Source organism: Aplysia californica, unplaced genomic scaffold (genome assembly GCF_000002075.1).
Source record: "Aplysia californica isolate F4 #8 unplaced genomic scaffold, AplCal3.0 scaffold00005, whole genome shotgun sequence".
Classification (NCBI taxonomy): Eukaryota; Metazoa; Mollusca; class Gastropoda; order Aplysiida; family Aplysiidae; genus Aplysia; species Aplysia californica.
In genome coordinates this window covers 1,482,330-1,509,732 of record NW_004797275.1, presented here as the reverse complement: position 1 = coordinate 1,509,732, position 27,403 = coordinate 1,482,330, and the positions used below count along the sequence as shown (strand labels likewise).

General features: G+C 38.6%; 1 protein-coding gene across 1 annotated transcript; it reads left to right on the top strand.

Moving 5' to 3' along the window:
* Nucleotides 1-458: 458 nt before the first annotated feature.
* On the top strand, nt 459-17,255 carry LOC101850522 (serine beta-lactamase-like protein LACTB, mitochondrial). The gene is made up of 9 exons (XM_035968787.1): nt 459-1,457; nt 2,378-2,444; nt 3,757-3,947; nt 6,456-6,605; nt 8,659-8,866; nt 10,731-10,896; nt 12,612-12,763; nt 13,769-13,933; nt 16,543-17,255. Exons 1-9 carry the CDS (start codon nt 942-944, stop codon nt 16,860-16,862), a joined length of 1,935 nt encoding a protein of 644 aa, XP_035824680.1. The 5' UTR covers nt 459-941; the 3' UTR covers nt 16,863-17,255.
* The last annotated feature ends 10,148 nt before the right edge of the window (nt 17,256-27,403 follow it).

Below are 27,403 nucleotides of genomic sequence, written 5' to 3'. Positions count from 1 at the left end.
AGAGAGAGGTGGGGGTGGGGTGGCACTGTAGATCGACCGTTGATCCACAACATTAAGTGTAAGGCCCAAACTTTTCATCTGTGTTCATAGCAGAGCCCATGACCACAGTCTTCAGGATAGTAATAATAGCCTAGGTACCGCACGAGTTGATCTTTATTAGTCCAGGTCAAAGGGTGAGAAACAGATCTTGAGCTTTCTCAGATTAGTCATATCCTCTAATGATATTAAAGGAGCCGTGGGTCTCCTCCCAAGTTCGGCATCATTTCGAGGTTTCCCAGATGCAATAGTATAATTATTGTACCTGTAGTCTACCTATGTATGGTGAATATTTTTCGTGAATGGAATCAAGGGAGGTCACTTTACTTTTTCAAATAATATGAGAAAACAAATTCAGAGTAGGTTCCCTTGCTTGCTTTGTTTACTTTTTTATTTTCCTGCTCTTCAGTTGTCAGCGGTCTCATGATGTTTCTTTAGGCCTACCCTCTGCCCCTGCGCTGAAAAAGTAAAACTGGCACCAATTTGCCAGGGCACCAGACCTCGTCTTTTCTGTCTTTTTAAATATCCCACAGATTTTAGGATCAAGGTTTCGAGTCTTCTTGGACTTGAATCCAGACTTGACCTGGGCCTATCAAGGCATCCATAGGCCTCCAAACTGCAGTGGGGAAAGAGAGCGCAAAGAGAGGCCTATCCTATACTCACCACTGCTGAATTTGCTTGCTTTCATTGGCTTCATCTTTTTCAGTTGAAGAACTAACCACAGATTGTTGAAGATTCCAATTCAGATAAAAGCTGTTTACAAGCAAACAAAAAAGCCAATATTTTACTGTCACAAGAATTAGATTTTTTCTTTGGATAGATCTAATCTTGATTCTAGATCTAGAACCCCAGAGTTTGAAATCTGTACAATCTTCCTTATCCACTAGATCTAGATCTATCTTACTATGGCTCTAGTTAGAAATGGGAAGTTTTTCAACGCTATAAAAAATAACCTTAGAAAATGCTGTTTTCCTTTTTCCCGAGTATTGTCTCCCCTTTCAGCTAAGCATGGGTGTGAGCCATATTTTTCTACGAAACCAAACCAGACAGAGGGGTGTTACTCAACAAAGTCAAAGTCTTCATTTAAAAGACGTCTTCTTGGGATCCAAATTTTGTCCGGGGTCGGTTTGCTAGCGTGGATTCATCAACAAGTCAAAGATGATAATGGTGATGAAAAATCTAAGTGGGCACAACCAGTACGTGTACTTGTAGCCAGGTGCTCATCAAATACTGACTTCAACCAGAAAGTAGGCAGCAGGGCTGTTGTAGATTCTGACAGTCTAAAGAAAACTCGGCTTGGATTTGTGAATGACAACAATGATAATGGCCAAAAGAAAGTGGGACCACACAAAAATGAAATGGGCAAAATTTCCTTGGCTGCAGCCATTGCAAAGTCACAAGAGCTTTGTTTGCGTAGAAAAGTAAGTAGGAAATAAGATTATTTCTTCTGTATTGAATCTTAGAAAAATTAGAATTTGTGTTAAACTGATCATTTTAGAAACTGTAATTTCATGGACTTACTATGGTAACTCACAGTCTAAGGGAGGGTAGTATTTCTGAAATGTGCCATCAACTATCTATCGTGCCAAAACACGTCGGATGGGACATTTCAGTGACCCACGTTCAGCACTTTTCAAGGACCCCCGAACGAGTAGCCCCCTATTGAGTTCCTATGTGCTGTCGGCGTCGCTGACCACTTATGATGTTACAGTGCCAGAAGGGAGAGAGAAATAGAGAGCGAGAGAGAGAAGGGAGGGGTAGTCATTGGTCAAAGGGAGAACTCAGTGTGGGACTAATTAGTGTGATCCAAGTCCTGATTTACACCCATGGCTGCAGTTAATTTTTAAAAAGACAAATTTTTTAGCAGCCCCAAAATGCTCTGAGTCAAAAGCCAAAAGCTTTAATGTAAGTTTTGGCTAACATATAATGTGTTCTCATTTATTTTATAGTTAAGTAGATTCTTCTTATTTTTTATTTGCAGATCAGCACTATCATCATGATCATCATGATTATAATAATAATAATCATCATCATCATCATCATTGTAGGTAGCAGGGAATAAAAAAAGGGTTTGAGACTTAATAGATTTTTCAAATTTTATATAAGTTTAACGTTTCGCCCTGTAAAGAGCTTCGTCAGGAACATGTATAAAAAAGCATCATCATCATCATCATCATCATGCTCATGGTCACCATCTGGATTTTCATTGTCATTTTTTTCTTTAGGGAATGAATATCAAAATAACTGTCTGTCTCTTATTTACCATCTTCATGATTGTTTTACAGTTTCTTTTTATACAGTTTCTTTAATGACCTATGCCTCTCTTTTTCTAATATTTCAGGATGAGGTGGGCAGTCCTGGCATTGCAGTGTGTGTCAGCGTTGATGGGCAACAAGTGTACGCAGAAGGTCAGTGCATGTGTGTGTCAAAGACAATTGCCCACCATTGTGCATATTTGGACTAGAGGCAATTGATCTATCATCAATGACTTGAGGCTATATTTTCCAAATTTTTAACCTCTTTTTCAAAAACTCTGCCGTGCTTGTTTGAGTGGTACTGGTGCTATTTCCTTTTTGCAGTTTTTGAGACTCTTCTTGATAACCATTGATTTAAGGAAGCGACCTGACAATTTCAATAAACTTCCACTTTTGCCCTGAATGATAAGACTAAGGGATTTTCTGTATTTCAACTCGTCATACCTTGTTATAATGTCATATCTTACCATTAAAGACTGAAAGCTTTCGTCACACATTTTGATTATATATTTGCTTGTTATTTGGTCAATGAATGATTGAACAGTAACCCTTTATTCTTTTTGCCTGAAAAGATGAAGGTATGATTGGTAATTTGGGTTTTGAGAAAAAAGATTTTTTTAATTGAAGAAGCAAATACATGACACTCATTGTGCTTTCTTTCTTGATTATGATTATGTTTTGACTAGTAATTTTTTATGGAAACTCCTCATAAAATACATAATGTGTAAACACACTGAGGGTGAATGGAAGGTGCCAATAGTAGGTCCTAATTTTATCTTTTAGCGTTGATATAATTTCTTATTTCAGGTGATCTTAAAAGGTCTTATATTTTTATTCCTTATATTCTGATTTCTGTCTTTTCCCAAGCTAGCAGAACTACGTTCATGTCATTTTTGCATCTTTTGATGAGTGTTCTTCTTTGGTCCAACTTCTTTTGTTTCCATTTGTTTTTCCTGTCTGCTGCAGATTTTCATTTTTGCAGAACTCTAAATACCACTATCTGTGATGTAATGGATTGTCTCTGTTCGCCAACATTGCAAACTGCGACAGACTTAATTCCTCTGTGAGAAAGTTGTTCTATCGACTTTCTCATGCTGTTATCTGGAATGCTGAAACCAGCTCAGCCCAAGATGACCCTGATAGGTTGGATACTCTATGAGGGTTCAATCCTTAAATAACAGAGCTACAAGTGTTTTTCGGAGGCTACCCAAGTTTGCAGGTCGATTTGCTGGAGAACAGGTAAAATGCCCAGTTCTTGGGGAGCAGCTTTCTGTCAAAGGCCTTAGTCAACAATGGGTTAAAACAGGTAGCCCCTGAAGTCATATAAATTGTGCGAATGGTGTCGATCGGGACATAAAAAATGTATAATTATTTCCAACCTAAACAGCTCTGATAGTGAATATTATATCACTGGTTTTCCCGTATGTGATAAACTTCCACTATCCTGATGCCATCGCAATTTCAGGATTTGGCTTTGCCGATTTGGAAAACCATACCCCGATGAGGCCAAACTCGGTGATGCGCATCGCCAGCATCAGTAAAGCTGTGACAGCTACTATAGTGGGAAAGCTTGTGGAGAAAGGGCAGCTGGATCTGGACAAGCCTGTACAGCATTATGTCCCAGAATTCCCGGAGAAAGAGTTCATGGGAGAAAAGGTACAGTATCCTCTGCTTTGACACACTGTGCTTGGACGTGCTTATAGTCATTCGTGAGCTTCTACTCAAGCCCCCTCCCCCTCTTCTCCACCCCCCATACTCAAGGTATAACTTGCTTCAATCTCCAAAGCAAACAAATACAGTGGAACTCAGATTTAATGAGCTCGGATTTAACGAGAACTCGGATTCAACGAGAACTTGGATTCAATGAGAGGAGATGGAGAAAAAAAACGGGGAATCCATCTCCTCTCGTTGAATCCCCCGGTTTTTTTTTCCTTCTTTAAAATCAATAAAAATAACCCTGATTTAACGAGCACTTAAATCAGCAAGCTCGGATTCAACGAGGTCGCTTCCAGGGTGAACAACCCCCGCAGAGGTGGCTTCTCTCATTTTTTTCCCACAACAAACTTTATCTATTCCCGGAAACCATCCATTGCACCTGCATCATGAACCATTATTCGCTTAACCGATTGAATGCGACCAATCAGCAGACTTATTTCATACCAACACATGCGTTGTTGGCACACGCACATGTCTATTTTAGCGTGTGTCAGGGTCAGATGGATGACCTGCACATGTGTGGCTGTGGGTGCGTGTCGGGGGGAGGGGGGGGGGGGCACCAGCGGTCCATGTGTGGAACGTCGCAGATACAAACGCGTCACGGTCTCCCCCCGCCCCCAGGCAACTAATCATTATTACAACGATAAGCTAGTGTTGACATAGATCTAGGCAATGAATTGTGCACTGGTTTATGCAACCAAAAGTTGCCGTATGCTAGGACCGATACACGGTAACACGACCTTTTGGCACGCAATCGAGATGACATGGGCGTGCATTTGAATGAATCTGTCTTTATGCCAGCATTTCAGGCACCCCTTGTTGCTTCCCTTTTTACATTACTTACTCAGTGCTTGTAATTATCTACACAAAAACCTCATGTTTGCTATAACAAACACTTGGATTCAACGAGATTTTAGGTCAGGCCCGGCGACCTCATTGAATCCGAGTTCCATTGTAGTTCAAGTTCCTGATGACTTTCCTGATGACAACTTATTTCCAAATTCTGGGAGGAGTTGGGAATAAGGTTGTGTCCTGCCCCCCTGGAAAGCCTGGGGGGTTCTAGAGTAAGCGCCATGTGGAGAAATAAATTAACTCCAAGATTAACTTGCACATCGTATCCAGCATTTCATCATCTTCGTAGTCATCATCATCATCATCATCATCATCATCATCATCATCATCATCATCATCATCATCATCATCATCATCACAGACCAAACAATTCTCCCTTTTCTTTTGTTTTTCTTGAAGTATGATCATTTGTACTGTGATGGCACATCTTTACGTAACTTACAAATATCGGCACCAAAATCGGGACCTTCCATTCTTTTTACCCGGTTTCTTCACCACAGGATAGGGAATGCAAGAAGTAACAAAATGGATATAGAGCTTAGGAAATTTAGAAAACAGCAAATGCTCGTTCCTCTCTGTCTTTGCAATGAACCGCCTGACACTCAGGTCTTTTCAGTGAAGCTATTATAACTTTGTATCATTTGAACTTTAGGTTTTTATTGAAAACATCCATGTTAAAACAGCTACAGACAAGAAATGCAGGTTATTGAGTTATAGTTGCGGAGCGTGCAGGCCTCAATCCAGCATAGCATCAGCTTGAGGATGGGTTCTGTTTTTGCTTTCATTACTTTTGGCAATCCATTAAGAAAACTCGATAGCATGTTGGGGCCAGTAAGAAGTTCAAACAGGAGTGAGTGAGGTATTAAAGGACAAAGGACAACAGTGAAGTCTGATTATACGGAAACCTGCAGGACAGCTGAACTTTAATCGGTTTAATCTGGTTTTCAGTTTGGAGAGAGCTGCTCAAATATCGATAATTGTTTAGATAGCATTTTTCGTTTATCTGACAAGTAAAATTTTTTCTTGGGGGTGATTTAGGGAGGGGAGGGGGTGTTGGTGTAAGTCCTCTGCTAAAAAGTCTCACAGAAATTGCACTTTGGTGGGTTTATGCTGAGGACTATTTAGAGTGTGGCAAATGGGTTTTTTTAAATATATATATATATATATATATATATATATATATATATATATATATATATATGTGAAGCGTGCTGACAAAATGAGTTACTTCTCGGATTTGAGCACTATGAAAATAGATACATTATCATGCTTATAGATTAAGTTTTTACAATTTGCAAGTATGAAATAACAAAAGGCGGTTGGTGCTTAATGAATATTGCATCAATAGAAAACCTAGAAATTTGTCCCCAGTGTCGATTTTTGGCCAATATCTGCATTTGTGGATAGTGAGAAGTAACTCATTTTGTCAGCACGCCTCACATATATATATATATATATATATATATATATATATATTTATATGTGCTACTTACAAAATTTTACCTAAAAACCTTGAAGAAACTGGCCTTTTTTTGTTTTCTTTTTCTTGTGTGCCTTTTGAAAGAATTGAATAAAGATATTTTTTCCACGAGGCAGGTGACTATCACAGTTCGACAGTTACTTAACCACACATCCGGTGTCCGACATTACAAGCCGGATGATGACCCTGTTGATGCGTTTGACCGGCCCCTGGCTGACCTTTTGGGGAAAGTGAAAGAAGTGGCTGATTTACCATTTTATAAAGTGGTATGTGTCTTTCTTTTTTTTTTGTAATGTGTTTACACTTTTCCGTTAGTTACACATTTTTATTCACATGCTCTGCTTTTCACTTTTTTCAATATTGCTCACTCTTTAATCTTTTAATCTCTTCTTTGCCAGGGGTTGTGCATTCCTATTGTCAGCACTGATTTTTAGCTCAGCTTGTAAGCCAGGACAGCAGTCTCATGTTTCAATTTCAGTGGACTTGCTTCTAGATCTACCCTGCTCGTGACATATTCAGACCATTGGTCTTCGATAGTGTCCCTTTACTCACTTTCCTTGTTCCTTATTAACTTATATTCACCATTTTACCCATAATTTTGAAAGACTTGCAAGTCTGCAAAACTAGACCTGTGTTTATCTATTGCTTGTGAGCCTAACCGTAAACTAATGTTAGCAAATTTTGTACCGATATTCGCATTGTTTTTGTTTTTTTCAGAAATACAAATCCATGGTATGCTTGTTGCTAAATCTCCATACTGAAGAATTAGAGCCAGCTGATGATTAGTGGGACGTACATGTGCAATATCTTCTGTGTTGTTAAGTGGGTCTGGGGTCTGGTGTTTTGCTGATTTTCATTGCCTCGGTTGTGCTCTCTTGAAAACATGGATGATAATTAATGAAATATTCTGCCAGTGACAGAGATAAAAAGAGACAAAAGTAATCATTCACTGGCTGAAAATGAAGGGGGGAAAATGCGACTGTTGCTCCTTCTCCTCCTACTGCTACCGCCACCACCAATACTCCTACTCCTACTCCTACTACTCCTACTCCTACTACTACCACCACCACCACCACCACCACCATAACCACCATTGCTGCTGCTGCTGCTACTGTCAACAACAGATGAGCTGGTGTTGTCAGGGGTGTGAAAAAAATCTCTTGCTTGATTCTGCTTTGAAATACCAGACTCACTAAACGTCGACAGCAAAATCAAGCATGTAGAAGATTTCAAATATCTAGGGAATGTGATCACTCAAGATGGAAAGATAGATGGAGAAATAAAAAAGGCGAATGCTGTGACTTCCCAACTGGCAGCATTACTTTCACATCCTATCGTCACAATGGAAACAAAATGCCAACTAATTAAGAACATCTTTATACCAACACTGTGCTACCAAGCTCAAACATGGATAAGTGTCACCAAAGTAAAATCAGCACATGTGAAATTAGATACTAAAGGAAAAATATGAACATCACAAGAACTTACGGAGAGGCTGGGTGAGAAACAGGGTTGTCAAAGAACAAGTTGGCTCAACTCCCTGCTTGCTATACACAAATAACCAAAGTCTGAAACATTTTAGACGTTTGTCAAGAATACCACCAGACAGCTTGGCAGCGAGAGAATGCAACTGGAGATCAGAGGAAGAGGCAGTCCCAGGAAAAGAGATGGATAAAGGGGATCAGAGAAAAACTAGAAAAAAACAATATAGCCCTGCAACAAGCAATAAAACAAACAAGAGGAAGACATTTGCTTCTCCCTTCGACACCATAAGCTAACTGAGGCTGGAAAAAGTAAAGTAAGTAAGTAAGTTTTTAAGAGAGAGAAAAGACTGATTGTTCACACTTCATTACTTTGGTAAAGAATTTGACTTTTTTTTGGTGACTTTTTTGTGACTTTTTCTTGGTACTGGGCTCTGACTGAAATCTAGAGTTTTTTTAAAGTGGAAGAGTGGCTCGTTTGTGTCGGTGGCGCAGTGGTTAGCCTTTTTGCCTTGCATGTAATGGACATGGGTTCAGTTCCCATGTGTGAAAGAGGTTTTCTAAAAGTGTTTCTGTCCTTCTGTGATGTATCCTTGGTAGCCTTGATTTTCCTGATCTGGCCGAAACTATTCGCCTCCTGTATGATTTAAAATATGTTGATACGGGCATAGAATATTTACAACAACTCATTCATGAATTGTAGACTGGTGCTCCTGATGTCCTTCTTGCCCACAGGTGCATCATTTCCTCCTGTCTCTCAAAGGACAGGGCATTGTGACCGGGATTGGGATAATTTGTTTTTTAATTAAATTGAAACTATATGGTGTTTTGTTTTCAGGGACCATCAACATCTTCTAAGCAGCAATCACCCGAGGAGAAAAGTCAAAGTGGTACATCAGAGGACGCATCAAGGACTCCACCTATAAAGAAAAAAAAAAAAGAAGTGACGGAGATGGAGAGGAAAGAATACTTCTGTACCAAAAGATACCCAACGACCCGCGAGGCACTTTCCATGTTCCAGAATGACCCCCTGTCTGCCAAGCCGGGTGAGCTGACAGGGTTTGCAACAACGGCAAACGTGTCCAAGTCGTGGGTTGGATTAACTCCTTATCTCTGACAAGCTGCTCCCAGCGGCTCGTGATTGCAACCGCTGTGCCAATGAGCTGCTGGCAGCAGCTCGAGTGCATTCCTTTACGATAACTTCGATGACAAATTAGTTTTTGATAATTGACGAAAACCGGTCTCTTTTACTGGAAGCTTTTTTATTAGATGTAGAACTGTCAAAATATGTTTATTTGTATTCATTTAAGGACCAGTTTTAGATTTTTTACCTAGAGAGGGCCACGGCATAGTAGGTTTTTCCCCCCGGAGGTTAAAAAAACAAGCAATTCCAAATATCTCACTGAACACAGCAGGAGAAAGTCGTATGAATTCGGCTGAAATATTCATGCTCTCAAAAGTGTGACTAAAACTGGCGCTATAGCATATAAATATTTGTTACTCTAGGGCATTTTGTGAAATAAAGTATGAGATTTATTTATTCCAGCTGGGCCAGGAAGCTATTGATTTTTATTTTTTTTTAAAGATTGGCAGTTTTGATTTTATAAATTATTAACTCACTGGGGGCGCATTCATTATCAATTACTGGGTCAACTTATGCTACGTACTGAAATTGCTGGCAGGCACGCCTAGTTTACAGGTTTCCATTGCTGGTTTGGTTTTGTATGAGTTGTTTTCAGTTTGTTTCATACCTCATCATCACCGAGAAACTAGGGGTTTGAATCTTTATTAGGTTCAATATGTTTCCTTTCCTGCTTGATAATCTTAGAGTAATCCTGGGGGTGTAGCAGGGAGAACCGAATCCTCTACCTTAGAAACTATGAAAACAAAACATTTTATTTGGATAAACAACTTAGACAATGTTCTGTCCCAGCAGTGGAAAATTGTTTGTGCTGTAAAAGTTTATTTCATTTCATGTCTTAAGTTACACTGATAGTGCATGTGGCGTTCATGAATTATTTGGAAGGACACTGAAGCTACTGATCACAGTTATTCTCACAAATCAGACTTATTTTTCATACCTACGCACACACACATCATCAATGTGCTTTGTGCTATGATATTTGTGAAGTCATATTTAGCAGAAAATCAATTGACTTCTTCAACGATGGTCTGCCACCTTATAGTAAAATGTTGTAAATGTGCGTGTACATAGGCAAATTTCCAAGTAACTTATTAAATAGAAATCATGGTAACATGAGTCAGGACAGATGTGATTGCAGCATGAAAAACATGAAATCAGTGATTGCCTTTTTGTGTATGTTGTGTTTGTCTACTTTGGGTTCACTTTAATCCAGAACACTTCACTAACTGACACGATCACAAGAATAACTGCTCACCACCCGTATCTCGGACAGCAACGGAACTTTATTACTCACCCCACTAGCCGCCACTACGCATGCCCTTAAGTGACGGGAGGTAGCTCCCTTAAAACAGGGAAGGACGATAATCTTGTTATGTTCCATACTCAACATGCTGTGTTCTTTGTTGGATTACGAGTGTATATGTATTCGAAAGAATTGTTGTATGTTAAATGGGCCAGTATGCATGAACCTTATTTTAATGTGGAGTACCAACGACCAGGCGCTGTAGAAGTAATCTTTATTATTGTTGTTATGGTTATATATTATTATTATTATTATTATTAAAATTACATTTGTTGCTATTATTATCATTTTTATTATCATTTTCATTTTTTATTATTGTTATTATTATTTTATTGAAATTTTGCTTTGTTGTTATTATTATTATTATTATTATTATTATTGAAAATTTGCTTGTTATTATTATTGTTTTTATTATTATTATTATTAGATCTATTACTATTATATAAGTTCTGTTTTTTTCCAGGCTCCCGATTTCTGTACACCACATTTGGCTACACAGTGCTGTCTGCTGTAGTTGAGTCTGTGATGGACACCCCTTTCCCTACCGCCATGATCCGAACCCTGCAACGTCTGGGTTTGAAGGAGACTTACCTAGACGAGAACGATCCTATCATTTACAACAGAGCAAAGTAAGCAAAAGTATACACCTCTCCGATATTTGTCGTATCAAGTCTATTAGTATAAATTGTTCAGGTCTCAGAGAGTGATAGAAAGACGAAAATGTGGGAAATTGTTGTATACATTTAAATTCTCCTTGCAACAATGTAAGGTTATTTAAGGGGCGTGAGCTCTAAATTTAACTTCCATCTCCAATGAGACTGGTTCAAATGGGAAATTTGTTACAAGTGCATTTCCCAAGGACACACCATTGGACAGAGCTGAGCCTCCAACCCCCAAACTCGCAATCTCACAATTATGGGTCCAGTAGCCTGTCCACTAGACTACCGAACACACACACACACACACACACACACACACACACACACACCCACACACACTCACAGACACACTCACACTCACACACATACACACACATACGCACTCACATATTCCACACACATACTCACACACACACACTCATATACTCACTCATACTCACACTCACACGCACACACACACACCCAAACTCACACTCACACACATACTCACACACCCGCACACCCGCACACACACACACATACACACACACACACGGACGCCACATAGTGTGATAGAGACAACAGTAGCTCTGACATCATCTACCGCTGGTCATTGTAAAAGGAGATAATGGATGGTTAGCGGGTGCTCTGGTGTGGTTTGCTCCTTCTTTCCTATCAAACATCTATCGTCCTTACCTCTCTTCCTTCCTTTTTGTGCTTATTACTCCCTCGTATCACCTCTAATCTCCGGCACTTATATGATCCTAGTGTGTTGCAAGTGCCGTAAAACACTTACTGAACTAACAGAGAGAAAAAGATGATGATCTCCTTTTTCACAGAGAGAGATGGTCACACATTGAGCACATTAGGGGTTGTGTAAGTGGATTTTGTTCAGGGAATAATCTATCTGGCTATGCCGTTTTTGCAAATGCATGATCGCTATTTGCTCTGTGTTATGGGACATAATTATTGTCATTACTGTGTTTTGTGGTGCCGTAGTCACATGTTTAGAAAAAAAAAGAAGAAGGAAGATCACTCCCTGCGAGATGAAATGCCTCAGAAAATAAGTCAATGTCACAAAGAAAGACTGCATAAGGAATGAAACTGTTAACCAAAGAGAAAATAGTAATTGAGCATAATGAACATCCGAAGATTTATGCGGTTCAGTCACCTGATGAGGATGCCTCCAATCAACCAGATGCATGAACTCATGACACAGGAAAAGCAGGCTACGCTATGAAGGGAGGATAAGACGAAGGAAAATTGGCTGGATAGCCTTAGAGGGGTCTTTAACATTTTTTTATAGAAGCAGCCACCTAGCCCTTGACCAAAATCAGTTCCTCTCTCGACATTGAGTAATGCATACAAGAGGAAGAACTAAGTAAAAACCTTTTGGTCTTGCTCATGTGCCATGTGGCTACCTCAGAATTACAAAGTTCTATCTGACATTTTTGGCTGCTTTGAGTAGTAAGACCATGAGGTAGGAAAGCAAATGCTCTATCTGCTCTTTATCAGAATTGTAAAGAAGTTAGGAGTCCTTATTAAGATATTTAAAGAATTGCATTAAAAAAAGCTTGGCATATTGTAGAACTAAAAAATTTGGATGTCAAATTTTGCAAAGCTAGGTATTGAGCAAATAAAATTGTGTAATTCTGAGGTAGCAATATGTCTGTGCACCCTATCCTGTAATTTATTTAACTTGTCAGGTATTACATGAAGAACTCTAAGGGACAAGTGATCAACACCCCGTACGTTGACCTGTCGTACAAGTGGGCGGGCGGCGGCCTGCTCTCCACCACGGAGGATGTGGTCAAGTTTGGAAATGTCCTGCTGTATTCTGCGCAGCACCGCGACACGGGTGAGTCCTGTATCGTGTTGTCATTTTTTTTTCATTTTGGTAAGTGTGTTATGACACTTGCAACACAATAAGGTTATATAAATGCTGAAGATTAGGGGTGTTACAAGAGAGTAAGAAACCAAAAAAAAAAAAGGAGGGGAGATAAAGACGATAAATGTTTCATAGGAAAAAAGAAGCAAACCACACCAGAGCACCCGCCAACCACCCACTCATGTTGTCATCAACGGTCCATCAATGAATACATTATAGAAGTTTTTTTGAGAGGAATTTTGGAAAGTAAAGTGTTTCTTTGTTTGTTTTAAATTTTGTGGATGGTGTGAAACATTTACGAGCTATCATACATCTTTCTTCAATACCATGGCTTTTGTTCACTTTGTTATCGTTTTATGAAAAACTTATTTCTAATAGGGCAAGGCATTAACAATGTTGACAAGGATTATGTGGCCAGTAGTTTAGTGGTTAGGCTACTGGACTCGCAATTGTGAGGTTGCCAGTTCGTAGGTTCGAGCCTCAGGCCCGACGTTGTGTCCTTGGGAAAGGCACTTTACACAAATTTTCCTCACTTCACCCTGGTGGGAATGTGGACCTGGCCATAAACAGCAAGAGATTTTGTCTGCATGTTAGTGTTCTAGTGCTTATAAAATGGGAGCTTGCTCCGTATGCTTCCCATGAAGTTGAGATTGTTTCAGAATACTATCAGGTCTGTTGGGGTAACAATATATTTTTAGATTGTAAAGCACACAGCCTGCAGTTGAGCAAAATTGCAAATGCTGTCTATTATCATTTTTATTATTATTATTATTATTATTATTATTATTATTATTATTATTATTATTGTTGTTGTTGTATGTTGTTGTTGTTATTGTTATTATTATTATTATTATTATTATTATTATTATTATTATTATTATTATTATTATTATTATTGCTGTGGTTGTTGTTGTTGCTGTTGATATTATTATTATAATTATTATTATAATTGTTATTAGTAATTCTCTCTGACAGATCTTGGACCTCGAGGTTTCCTGAAGTCATCAACAGTTGAGAAGTTCTGGCAGCCAGCTGGAAAAAAGGGACGCATGGCTCGCTACGCCTTGGGCTTTGAGCTGTCCCCAGCGAGGGAACATTTTGGAGCATGTGAGCGACATGGTTTTGGCGTGGGTCACACCGGTGAGTCCACGGGAACTCTTTCCATCAATACCAAGTACATACAGTCGAACCTGCCTTAACGGAAACCTTTGTAAAACGGAAACCTGTCTTAACGGAATCTCCCCGCTCCCCCCTTGATATATTCCTCTTTAATTACCTGTGTAAAACGAAAACCTGTCCAGCGTGGAAACGGAAAGAAAAATCCACTCTTTTCTGAGGGTATTTCCTGTGCAAGGCGGAAAATACTGTGCCCGTTCAGTCCTGATTTGAAATGAAACTCGCAAGTTTGGTACCGTCTACTGGCTCTAAACTACTGCCAGGCGAGGAATTGGAGTAAGGGTGCAATTTTAGGGTAGATGTTACTCATGGACCTTATTGTTTAACCTCCTTGATGTTACTCCATCCATGTGAACCCTGAGGGATGAAGATGGTCAGTGTGGTGTGGGTGTGAATTCTCACGAGTGCCAGTGAAAGTGTTCGAGTGGCGCTCTAGCACGGAAACTTTCTTTTTTGGCCAGAGGTGTGAAATTAGTTTGACCAATGCCTGCCATCCTGATCGTACAGCCCAGTTGAGAAAAGAGTTCCTCGAATCATTGTTACAAGGCAGTGAGGGGTGGCATTGGTTGACTGTGCTTGATACACTGATGGGTGTGGCTAAGGGTGGAAGCAAAGGAGATGTTCAAATGTTTCAGTTTTTAATAGGTCAAACAGTGATTCTATGAAATGTAAACGCTGGTATTAATTGGATAAATAATATAAGACTGACGCATGTCATTATCAGGGAGGATAGCACAGCTGATACGTGTGAAGTTTTGACCACTTGTGATTGCTTGCCAACCGGACAAGTGACTCTAGATCCCACCGGCTGGGCCTTTGAACCCCCCTCCTCCCCCTCCATCTCCCCAAAAAAATTCCCTGTCTAAGACGAAATTTTTTTATGGCTCCCTTGCGATTCCGTCTTACTCAGGTTCGACTGTACAGGGTTGTGTTCGGCAAGCTTATAACGCTTATTTGAAAGTGGGGTGGATTCCTCAAACTGAGATGCTTTAGTTTTTCTCTTATTATCTATAAGGCTATTTATTTCTTACTGAAGAAGATTTGGACTTCAACTAGATCTTTCTTTTTCTATTAGAAAACATGAAATACTGTTTTTATCACGTACGGTTTGTTTTTGATTCTCAGTACCCTTTTTTTTCTGTATAATAATTTAGTATTTTTATAAGTTTTTCTTTCTTCTGTTTTATTCTTACATACTTTTCTTAATATTTCTTAATCTTTTTTTGTTTAAATAAAAAGAAACCGTATAGACTGACAAGTCAAAGCTGTTTTGAACAAAATATATTGTGTTTACTAAGAGTGTGGTGAGCTCTCACATTCCTCACGACTGTTTAAGTGTTTAAGTGTCTTTTTTCCTTCTGGAACTGTTGACTGTTGACAAGTTGCACACAGGGAAAAGAGTCAGTCTGATAAAGTCCTGAGTAGAGAGCAGATATATATATATATAAACAACGTACAGTTACAGCTCTGATCCACTACACTGAAGTATGAATGTGTGTTCTGTGTGTGAGGGAACTGATGTGTGTGTGAGATGCAAGTCTTAACCGTATTTGTTGTAGTTGCTTTCTTGTGTTGTGTGCAATAACTCTACGTTGGTGACTTTGACGTGATATTGTCTTATGTATGGTCGCTTTTAAGGGCAAGCGGGCTAACCCAGATTTCAGGGGTTTCCTGAAATCTTGACCTGCACCAAAAGTGGGCATTGCCCTACCTATAGAAGAAGTTTGGTTTCATTGATGTGGATATTTGTTTGGTTATTGACAAAATTCTCCTTGTATTTTTTAAAGAGACTGAACAAGGGGCAAAAACTCTACCTTTGATTTTCTCAAAACAGCATTTTTCGGGATAGCCCCCTTGTGCTTAAAAGCGGCCATATGTGCATTAACTCTACATTAGTGACTTCGACATTGTCTAGTCTTTTGTGCATTAACGCTATAGGGACATAATTTTCATTGAGTGATGTATCAAATTCCATTAGTTCTTTCTTGATTTTTTGAAAGTGATAGGAGAGTACTGTTATGTTACCTGCTCCTTCTATTTCTTAACAGGAGTTAAGAGTTTGAGTCCCTAATAAAGGAACTGTACACAAACTTTCTTCATGTCACACAGGTGGACATGGGTACCCGGCTACAGACTGTGAAAGATTTTGTCAGTTTTTTTGTGTTTTAGCGTGTGTATTCCGCAGTTTGCACTGTACTTTTCCTGGGAAGTAGACAATGTGTCTGAGCCATGATCTGGAATTGCTGGGGTAATAGTTGCTGTAAAGTGCACAGAGCATGCTGTATAGTGTGGACATGCGCTCTATAAATGCAATTATGATGATGATGATGATTATTATTATTATTATTATTATTATTATATTGTTTTATTGTTGTATTATCATTATTATAATATTATTGTTTTATTGTTGTTATTATTATTACGGTATTATTGTTATTATTATTATTATTATGATAATAATAGTAGATCTAATAATAATAGTTATTATTACTATCATTATTATTATTATTAATATTATTATTACTATTAATTCCACTCAACCCAACTCAAGTCAATACCTTGTCTATTCCCAGGAGCTGCTGTCGGAGCTAGCAGTGCCCTGTTTATCCTCCCAAGGTCTCTTCCCTATCAGAGCATGAGAAGCAGATACGTGGACGAGGAATCCGCTGGATCAAGTTCTTCAGCCGTTATTGAGGCAGCAGGTCGGAACAAAAGGCGCAGTATATCAGAGTCTAATGAAAGCTCACATCCTATGAACGTTTCAGGACTGGCTTCAAACCAAGCTCCTCAGGGTGTGGTGGTAGCTGTGTTTATCAATATGGTTGGCGTGCAGGCGAGAGACGTTGCTGAGAATATTGCCAGAGCTTTTGAAGACGTTGATTTTAGCTTGTGATCTTGACACAGTGGACAGTCAAGAAATTCTTTCAACCAGCAGGAAAAATGGGAAGTTTGGCTTTATTTTGATACTGTTATCTTTGAAAGAGGTGTCTCTAGAGTGGGAAGATATGGGAATGTGCAACTTATCCCGGTTTCATAATAGTCATTTGAGAGGGTGAGAATAATAGATAAGACTTAAACCGGTGATGCACAAGTACCCTTACTAGGAAATCGACTTGACTATAATATGTTTTATTGATCTCACAATGAGAAATTCTGGTCATGTGCAACAGTGGTGAATGTTTCAGATTCACATTCCTGCATACAAGTAAAAGCAAATACACACACACTCACACACACACTCACACACACACACACACACACACACACACACACACACACACACTCACACACACACACACACACACAAACCATTTTTCCTCTTTCATCTCCGGACCCTATAGCCTTTTTCTTCAAAAAAGAGTGATACTTCAAAAATACAAGGTATCAACATAACTTCAGATGAACAAAACACTTCCATAGTTCAGGTACACAAACTAAACAAAGAATGAGAGGGATATTGAAGAAAATCAAGGATAGTAGCTGTGATGATGCAATGGTCAGAAAATAAATCACTGTGATGCATTCATTGCATACAGCCAATGATAGTACATAACAAGATGGGCCACTTCTCTCTTTGAGCCAATTAAAAAAGTGTCCTCAAAATTTGGTGGCGCCCTCTTCACAAAAGCGCACTCTTTGCGAACAGAGTTACCCTACTTGAGTTTTAAAAAATCAAAGTGAAACTAGCAGGTTTTGGGATAAATTTCGGAAGAACGCTTTTTTAAAATGGTTACGCTGACAAAAAACCTCTTCCGGAGGAAAGGGTGATGGTTTTCTTCGTTTAATTTGACTTTAGAATGAAAGGCGAGAGGTCATTAAAATTTTTTAAAAACTAAAACTCCGCACTGAACGTACCCGAACTGCTGATGAACAGCAGTCGATCTGCGCACGCAAGGAGGTGCTATTCCTATTCTTCTTCTGGAAAAACGAAAGAGAGCTTCAAAACAGACTGCAGCGCCATCTGAAGCAAAGAGCATACTTTCTGCGGACACTTTTTTGGCTGAGTGGCCCATCTTGTTATTCACTATCTTTGATACAGCTTTGTGAGTGATGCCATGTTTGTTTTTGAAGTACAGTCCCGTCCATTCATAACAGCCTCTGTTATAACAGGAACTTGGATATATAACAGTGATAAATCAAATCCTCATTTTTTTTTTCCTCTCTAAGTGTAAGTACCCGGTAATATGAAACTGGCTATAACAGAGTTCAATTTGCGCAGACTCGGATATAACAGTAATCTTGCAGCGCATGAACTTGCTTTCGTTACATCAAATTATTAAAATGTGTCTCAAGCAAGACATTTCACCTGTTTGTATGATCGCTTGTCCGAGCAGAAACTTTCAAACACTTACCCCCCCCTCCCCATAGTGTTGGGGTCACTGACCACTGATCAATTCCGTCTCAGTGTCAGCAAAACTGCCCACTGGAAAAGGATCTGCGATAATCGAATATATAGAATAAGTTGAAGGTGCAATGGTACTGGTAGTTTCCCAAGATAACGATTATAACAGGACTTGCTTATAACGGGGAAAAACTGCCGGTCCCATCTGTCCTGTTATATCCGAGTTTGACTGTAGTCCAACCTTCCTGTGTTGCATGTGAAGTCAAGGTCAAGTTTCTTTGCAATTTTGTCTAAGATAAGATAAGATGAGATAAGATTATACTTTATTGTCCCAGAGGGAAATTTTTCTTGGCTGTAAAGGACCGTAAAAGCATATGCTGGTATACATGAAAATTAAATTATATATTACTCTCTTTAAAATTCAGTATGAAAAGAAAAGTAAAGCTGAGAAAATGTACAGATCACACCAGATGCATCATTTAACCACATGCAAGAATTTAATAACAAGACCTCCAGAGTTATAATATAGATACATACTCGAAAAAGCGATACACATTGATGTTTTTTCTAACAGTAGCCTTTTACTAGATGGTAAGATGGTTAGTCTTCTTTTGTCATCAGGATGGCACCAGAGATAGAAAGAGACATGGCACATGCTTGCTGAAACCATAAAAACAATGCCAGCTGGATGGTTTTTTATTTGGTAAAGCATGCTCGCTTTCTCATTCTGTCAGGCTGACATCCAATGCTGTCATTTTTTAATTGATCGCAATGTTTTAGAAACATGGACAGTGATGATTTAGGAATACCAAATCTCTCACATACCGTGTGGCTCAATGTGGCACCAAACTGTCTGTCTTCGATCACCCCCCATCACCCACCACCCACCCTCAAATGACTAGATTCAAGGAAGTTCTAGTGCCTTACACATCATTATGCACCCTAGCCAACAGGTAATGGAAGACGATGCGTCTCGATATCAGCGCGTGTAGCACATTCGGCAAGGGTGGGCCTGGCGAAATCATGTCACCTGATACTCTCAATAACGATGGGCATGTTATATTCCAACAGTGAGCAGACTGATTTGAATTCAAAACAATTGGGAGGACTAATTTATATGTAGTCGTGTTTTTCTTCTCGAGCTATTTGACAAATCCATACAGGTGTGTGAGAGAACAGTACATTGTATTGCTAATAAAAAGAAAATAAAGCGCTTCTTTTTTGGGAATGGCATATTGTATGAGCTATCCATGATTTCAAATTTTGCCTGTTCTTGTTATCTGTGCCTGATTGTACTATGTTTTTATATAATAATTTAATAATAATAATAATAATATTAATAATAATACTTTGAGTGTGAAAGTGATAAAATTGATAATGTTTTTACTACCTTTACAAAATTTGTCAAGAGCCCGCTGTTCTTTGAGTTAAAACCTTTTGCATTTCATTTCAAACCTATGGACTGTTGTAATTTAAAAACAGTTGCTCATGCTATTTAGAATAAGTTGATGGTTGTGGACTGCCTTGTCTGATATGACCTAAGGGCTCTTATCAGGAGGTAGCACAATCCGTATTTACTTTACCTTTGTAGAAGTTTTTTTGTTGTTGATCAAATATGCTGGTGTTGGTTGTTTATGTTTTCTGAGCAAATAACTCTCAATAACTATATAGTGGTCTTTCTCCAGTAACCCGTGCTATTGTTTTAAAAGAGGGGTTACTTGGTCCCTTTCATTTTTTAGTTGAGATGGGTAAGTCAGCAAGAAAGGACGTCCTTCTATTCCAGGTGAAGGGTTAGATGTAGCAAGTTTAATTGTTATTTTCTGAAAAATAATTCCTTATGATACGAATTCTTCTTTTCTGAGAGTACTCAAGGGTCTTACATAGCACGCTTATGAAGGACGCCATATCATTATCTAGAACCACTCCCAGATTTCTTATATTGTATTGCATTTATGCTTGTGGCTATACACTTGGGTTTTGATTTCACTTACATCTGTGGTGTAACAGTTAGGTGCTTTGTTGTCTCAAGCAAGAAACCTGAGTTCGATTCTTGAGTGAGGAGAATTTTTATCAAGTATCTCTGTCTTTCTGCTGGGATGCTGTATCCCTCTCAGCTCCGGTTGGCGCTAACAGGCAAGGTCAGAGCCTTCAAAGTGATCTACATTGTGTCAATGGGAGTGTAAAATCACCCATATATATATTAAAATTTTTGTTTATTTTGATTTCTAGTTCTAGTGAAGATAATGGCAACTTTTTGAGGCTGTTTTTTATACAAGCGAAAGACAGGACATCACTTTTGTCATCATGAACCTTTTGCATTGCTAGTCAATAAGTCAATCCAATTTTTTTTTTCTTTTTGGATGCATGTGGGAGTCTCAATGGCTTAAAATTTACTTCAGTGGGAGTTTGTTCAAGAGGTTTAATAAATAAATGTAAAACCATAAATTGTTCAAATTTTCCTGGTCAAGTCAAGACCTGATTTTTATTTTCTAAAAGAGGTTTCATTGCATTTTGTTTAAAACGGCCTGGCATAGCACTAGATGTGAGTGAGGTGTGCAAAACATTCGTAATATTAGGGACAACAACATATCGATGCATTATTTCGTCAAGAACGTTGATAAAGGATCATCATCAAAAGAAAAGACTTGCAGGACACAGCGGTCATAATATATTCCTGTACTGAAACTAGTGTGATCCCTTCGAAATAACACATAATGGCGCCACCAGAAGCTTTGAAGGTAACCGCTGATGATGGAAAATGCATTTATATTTATATAACTGTTATACATTTTTCTTGAAAAAAACCTACTTTTTTTCATATGATACAACGATGTGCCTCCGCCATGCTGCAAGACAAGGTGTGAATCGTTTTGTTTCCCGGAGTTTTCAGTAGTTTTAACAGTTCTTTGCACAATCTTACAGCTTTAGTCAAGCTCAATTTGACCTTTTGGGAAACAAAGATGTCCGCCTTATGTCTGAAAAATTTCAATTTCTCTGTGTCGAATTATTTGTTTTTCACAGATGAGTTTGAAGTCTTTATTTGCTTATTTTGATAAAAGGGCATTTTGTCCTGTGTCCTGATTAGGTGCAGAAGACTGATAATTAGTTATAAGTATATGGTTATCTGGTTGTTATTGTTACATGTAGATTCTTTAGAAAAATAATCCAAAAGATTGTGTGATTGTTTGAAAAAAATTGTTTGTTTGTTGGTTGGTTGTTTTTTGTTGTTTGTTGTTTGTTTGTTTTGTTGTTGTTTTTTTTCTTTTTTTTTTTTTTTGGGGGGGGGGGGGGTATTGTATGCACTTGAGGATGGGTTGCACAAATGATGATAATGATGATGATCAGTGATCAGTAAATATTGAGAGTGAAGATTCATATTAATTTGATGTTTGTTTGATTTTTCATTTGACTCCTGGAGTGTACTCAGTTCATGCAAGCAGCTAGAAAATGGAATTATTGCAAGTTGAACGATTTTGTCCATCTTTTTTAATGAAGAAAGAGTTTGAAGTTTTTTTCCTTAATTGTGAATTAGTATGTTGATGAAGAGCATGCTTGAAAAATATGTAAGCAGATTTCTACAAACTACAAGACTTTACACACTTTAAAATGGAAAATTAAAACTGATGCATATCATGCTTTTACATGCTTTTAAAGGGTTTGAACTTTTTAATGTCTGTCCTGTTGCTGTGGTATTACTCATAATATGTTTGATTTAATAGAAATTTGTTTCCAAGGGAGATACAAAAACAACTTTTTATTGTAAGAAATTATGAACAGAAAAAAAACAACCCACGAGCTTGTTTAAATCATGTGAGGAAATTTAGGTCACTATGTTATGTCTCATCTAATTTATACTTGAAATGTTTCACAACAATATTATACAGGATAACATGAACTTGGTGGTTTTTCAACACACCATAGCATCTGCATAAACAGAGTCTGCTTCCTCCAACATCTCTTGTTGTGTAATGGTTAGGCTTCTTTTTGTTGTATGCAGAAGACATGAGTTCAATTCCCAGTTTGTAGATATATGTAATTCTTGATGTTTCAAATATATAATTACAAAAGCAATCACAAAGCAAAAAAAAACAACCAAACAACAACAGCAGTTTGGCTAGAAGTCCACTAGAAATATCAAATTATAAAATTTTATCACGTTGCAGTTGTAATAGTTGTATACTCTTGTTGTATGTTATTGGTTGTGGTTTTGTTGTTGTTCTTGTCGTTATTGTTCTTGTTTTTGATGATGATAACGATGATTGTTTAAGTAAACAAACCAACGAAAAATCAAATATATTTATATTTTCAATTTTCAGACCAGAATTTAAATTACTACTCACGATTCTTCTTCTCTACTCAGCTTTTTCTGCAATGATGATGATGAAGATGGTGATGTTTTTGTTTCTAGTTTACTTTTCAGTACTGGTAAGAGTTTTCCAGCACTTGCAACATAAATAGGCCACTATTCATTAAAGTGCCAAAGGTTTGATGTCTTACTAGAAAGTAACATACATATATATATATATATATATATATATATATATATATATATATATATATATATATATATATATATGTATATATAATCTTGTTACTAATGGAGCTAAGGCCAAATTTTGCGAACAGTATATTCTCAGAAACTATCGAATTAAAAAATATGAAACTTTGCCAGTACCCATAACTTGAAACGTAGTGTTGCACTATTGTATTTTCATTAAGATCAAATATGTAAGAAGAAAGCCCATTTTAAGTTAAATTCAGTCCTTTTGTAGCGATCGCCATCATTTGCTTCGACATTGTATATTCACTGCGGAGTGCCGACTGCGCCAAAGGATATTTTGTGTTCAGTTGGTTATACATTAAGTAGATTTACGGGAATTCCCGGTTTTGGTCTCAAGCCTTTGCCCGTCTTCTCACTGCGGGTTTGGAGTGCTCATAGAAGAAGAAGGAGGAGGAGGTGTAGGTGCAGATTGTGGAGAAGAAGAAGAAAAAGAAGAAGAAGAAGAATGAGGAGGAGGAACAGGAGGAGGAGGAGAAGGAGAAAAAGAAGAAGAAGAAGAAGAAAAAAAAGAAGAAGAAGAAGAAAAAGAATGAGGAGGAGGAGGAGGAGGAGAAGAAGAAGAAGAAGAATGAGGAGGAGGAGAAGAAGAACAAGAAGAAGAAGAATGAGGAGGAGGAGGATCAGGCAGAGGGGATAGGAGGAGGAGGGGGGAGCAGGAGTGAAGAAGAAGAAGAAGAAGAATGAGGAGGAGAAGAAGATGAAGAAGAACAAGAAGAAGGAGGAGGAGGAGGAAGAGGTGTAGGTGTAGATGGAGGTGGAGGAGAAATAAAAGAAGGACAAAAAGAATCAAGTAATAATATATTTTACAAAGTGGGGACTTCGTTTGTTACCCTACCTTGGGAGAAAGAGAGAGAGAGAGAGAGTGTGTGTGTGAAAGGAAGAGAAAGAGGAGGCCAGAAATCAATACTGAGGGAGGGTGATGAGAGTGACAGGGAGGGTGTCGTCGAAAGCGCCAAGAGTAGCCTACCGTAGGCCTACTTAAAAATGGGTCCAATTCAAATTTTAGGAGAAAATGCCACGCCTTCGAAGAGGGGGAAGAAGTCTTACCCCAAGAGGTAGTCAAGAGGGGGTGCTGCATGGATAAATTCAAGGTAAAATATTTGTTTTGTTTATTTCCTGTTTTCAGTCTTTTTCCTCTTCTTAACTTTCCTAATACTTCTTCATTATTATTCCGTTCGTAGAACGGGTACTTTTACTAGTATATTATAACAAGAGAAAGAAGACAGAGAAATGAGGATGAATGGGAAAGGAGGACCAAACACACCAGAAGAAGGGGCAAAGGAGGTGAGGGGGCGGGGGCAGAAAGTGGAAACGAAAGCAGATGACAGGGTATTGTTAAGAGAAGAAAAGGATGGGAAAGGAGTTAAGAGAAGAACATTTTCCGTCACTATCCGGATTTGAACCCAGGACCTGTTGAATGAGAAAAGAACATCTTAACCTTTCCCCACGAGAGCCCCCCCCCCCCCCCGGCTTATATTTTACGCTACCCAAGAATGACAAAAGTTCTATCTGTTCAATACTTAGTTTTAAATCAAGAAATTTGGATTTCACAACATTGTCATGCTTTTTCGAATGCTATTCTCTGAATATTTGATTACAAATTCAAACAATCTTACGATTTTGATAGTGCTGATAGAACTTGATTTCTGACCTCATGTTCTTAGTTTCTCAAAAGAGCCCCAAATTTTCAGTACAGAACTTTGTAATTCTACGATTGTGTAGTTGACTGCGCATTCACCGGAATTAAGTCTACACTCAGTATAGAAGCACCAACATCGGTAAATTACACTAAATAAGATTTTTAGCCTCCCAAAACCATCAAATATTTTTGTTTGATTTCAAAAGGAAAGATATCGAACTGCTGGGCCTTAGGCTTATTACAGAAAGATGAATCATAATGACACACCGGTGCACCATGTGATCAATAAAGATAGCTGCAGTTTATGGTGTCATTGTATTTGACAGAGTGATAATATTAATAACTTTTTCGTTGGGACTGTGGCCTGCTGGGACCGCCCTATGTAGGGCCTATTGGTCGCCTTTCTTTTCAAGCGTGGGGCACACAAGAGAATCAGTTCTCCATAATGTGTGAAGGCGATAGTGCTTTCGATAACGCTCTCTTGACCGGTAATTGAAGAAAAAATGTGAGGCATCATAGTGAGATCAGCCGCTCGTCAAAATAATGAAATTGAAGAGAACGACACAGGGCTGGGGCGACCATCCCCGACCCGGCGGGTCCCAGGTGGCGGATAGGGAACGGCCACTGTAATGTAGGTTAGCTGTGAATATTATTATGTTGAATAAGCAGCCCCGGACCAACTGGCGAAGCTCTTACCAGGATGGGGTGAGGTGGTAGGTGGCGCTACCACGTCATTAAATGCCCTAGGAGTCCTCTGACGGGAGCATCATGCGGAAAAGGACCACATTAAGTCCTGGCTACGTGTGGGATCCGGTGCCGGTAACAATTCCTCCCTGTGCTCCCAGGGTAGGTCCTTGGACCTGGAGCTGGAGTGCTGAAATCGGAGGTATTGGGCCGCAGTGCGCACTCTAGAGAATCACAATACCACGTAATACTGCAATTTAAAAAAGAGAGAACGACGATTTTCTCGCCAGTTTGCCTTTTTTTGGGGTCTTTTATGTATAAAACAAATATCTGTTGAGTGTACTGAAAAACTTTGATTAATTATTGGCACAAAAATGTAAATTTTTATTTCCCAAGGACTCTCAAGCTATGAAGTAGAATCGATAAAAGTAGGCTTCGGCAGCCACCTGAGCAATATTAAATTTTAAAAAATTGCAACCAACTGAAAATATTTAATGTGCTCCTCGCCCTCATATGACCTTATGTAGTTGTGAGCACCGTAAAAAAATTTAACAAATAAAGAAAAGAACGGGGAAAAAAATCAACCGTGAGAAAAACAAACAAGGGAAACAATCTCAGTTTTTAACATCATAGTTCAATAAAAGTATGATTGCTTCCCGTTTAACATGTTCCTCGTCCACAAAGAATGAAAGTATTCTGTCGATGTCAAAAGAGTTTGTTGTTGGTTGTTGGTTTTTTTTTTTTTTTGGGGGGGGGGGGGGGGGGGGGACAAAATTATAGGCTACTGGTGCCAATTTATTTACACCGGTAATCTACTGTAGTGATGAACATTGCACTGGAAAACACTTAGACTTTGTGAAATGCCATATAAAAGGTTTAGAACCCCGTTTGTCTTTTCTTTTTTTTTTTTTTCTCAAAAAACATTTTTTTTGAGAAAGGAGTATTTAAATTTAATAATTTTTTTCTGGAAGACTATCTCACAGCACGCATTAGTTGACTCTTTCTTTTCATCCATACATGATATTATTATAATGAGGATTATAATAGGCCTACAATTAAAAATCAAAACAACAACAACAACAATTACACTTACTAGCATATACGAACAAACTAACAATTGCAATAAATAAAACACACACACACACACGCGCGCGCGCACGCACACACACACACACACACATACACACACACACACACACACACACACACACAAGAAATTAGGACTTTATTTTGATCGTTCTGCGCGTGGTTTTTCTTTGAATCACTTGGAGTCGGTGGCTTATATGTAGCCTGTCATAGAATTATAGTGTAATCTTGTATCATCATTTCCCATCAAAACACTACCAAATGTCCGCACTTCTGGGTTGAAAGGGGTTCATGTACGTTGGCTTTGTAGGAGGCTTAGCAGGGAAACAAAACTAATAAATAATCGATCTATAGACTCTTTTATAGTATTATAGACTTCACTCGATCTTGACCAGTTTTTATAAGTGGTCTAGGCCTAGTCAAAGTAAGGTCTAGGGCTAGAATAGAATAGCTGCAACGGTAGGCCTATATGCTCTATAATATTATATTATAGCTCTGGACAGTGAACTTAATAAATAATTCATTTATATTATTATTAGCATTGACAAAATTTGTTCGAGTACGTAGGCCTACTTATGTTTGTGAAAACTAAATCTAAAAGCAGATATTTTTTCTTTATGTTTTCTATACCTTTTTCTGTGTAATCGCGATTAGATTCTACTGATTTTAATGGGGATTGTGTAACGAAGATGTAATTCAATAGACGAATGGGGCTACCTGTCAAAGACGCGGTAACCTTGGAAACCGATTATTTACAAAGATTCCATATCCGGTAAACCGGACAGCGATAGTTAGGGCAAGTTAGCCCTAGTTTAGGCCTTGCTTCCGTGAAAATGTGTACCGGTTACCTTTTATAATAGAGAGAGAGAGAGAGAGAGAGAGAGAGAGAGAGAGAGAGAGAGAGAGAGAGGCGGGGGCCTGTCTTGAAGGCTTGGCAAGAAAACTTTAGCCTACACTGCTAACTTGATCTCCGACTGTTCCCGATTGGCGAACATAGCCGAGCGCAACAAAGTCAGTCGCCCGCGCTGCGCTTAAAATAGCACTGGGTCGCCAAACCAGTTTGACGGGATGGACACCCGAACACCGCGCCGGGCTATGAGTTTTCTATTATATTCGGTAGGC

Bases quoted from the DNA above. Each gene is read 5' to 3' on its own strand.
- LOC101850522 (XM_035968787.1), top strand. From the start codon at position 942: ATGGCTCTAGTTAGAAATGGGAAGTTTTTCAACGCTATAAAAAATAAC. The intron at 2,445-3,756 runs GTCAGTGCATGT...TCGCAATTTCAG, and splicing joins GCAACAAGTGTACGCAGAAG to GATTTGGCTTTGCCGATTTG. The intron at 6,606-8,658 runs GTATGTGTCTTT...TTTTGTTTTCAG, and splicing joins ATTTACCATTTTATAAAGTG to GGACCATCAACATCTTCTAA.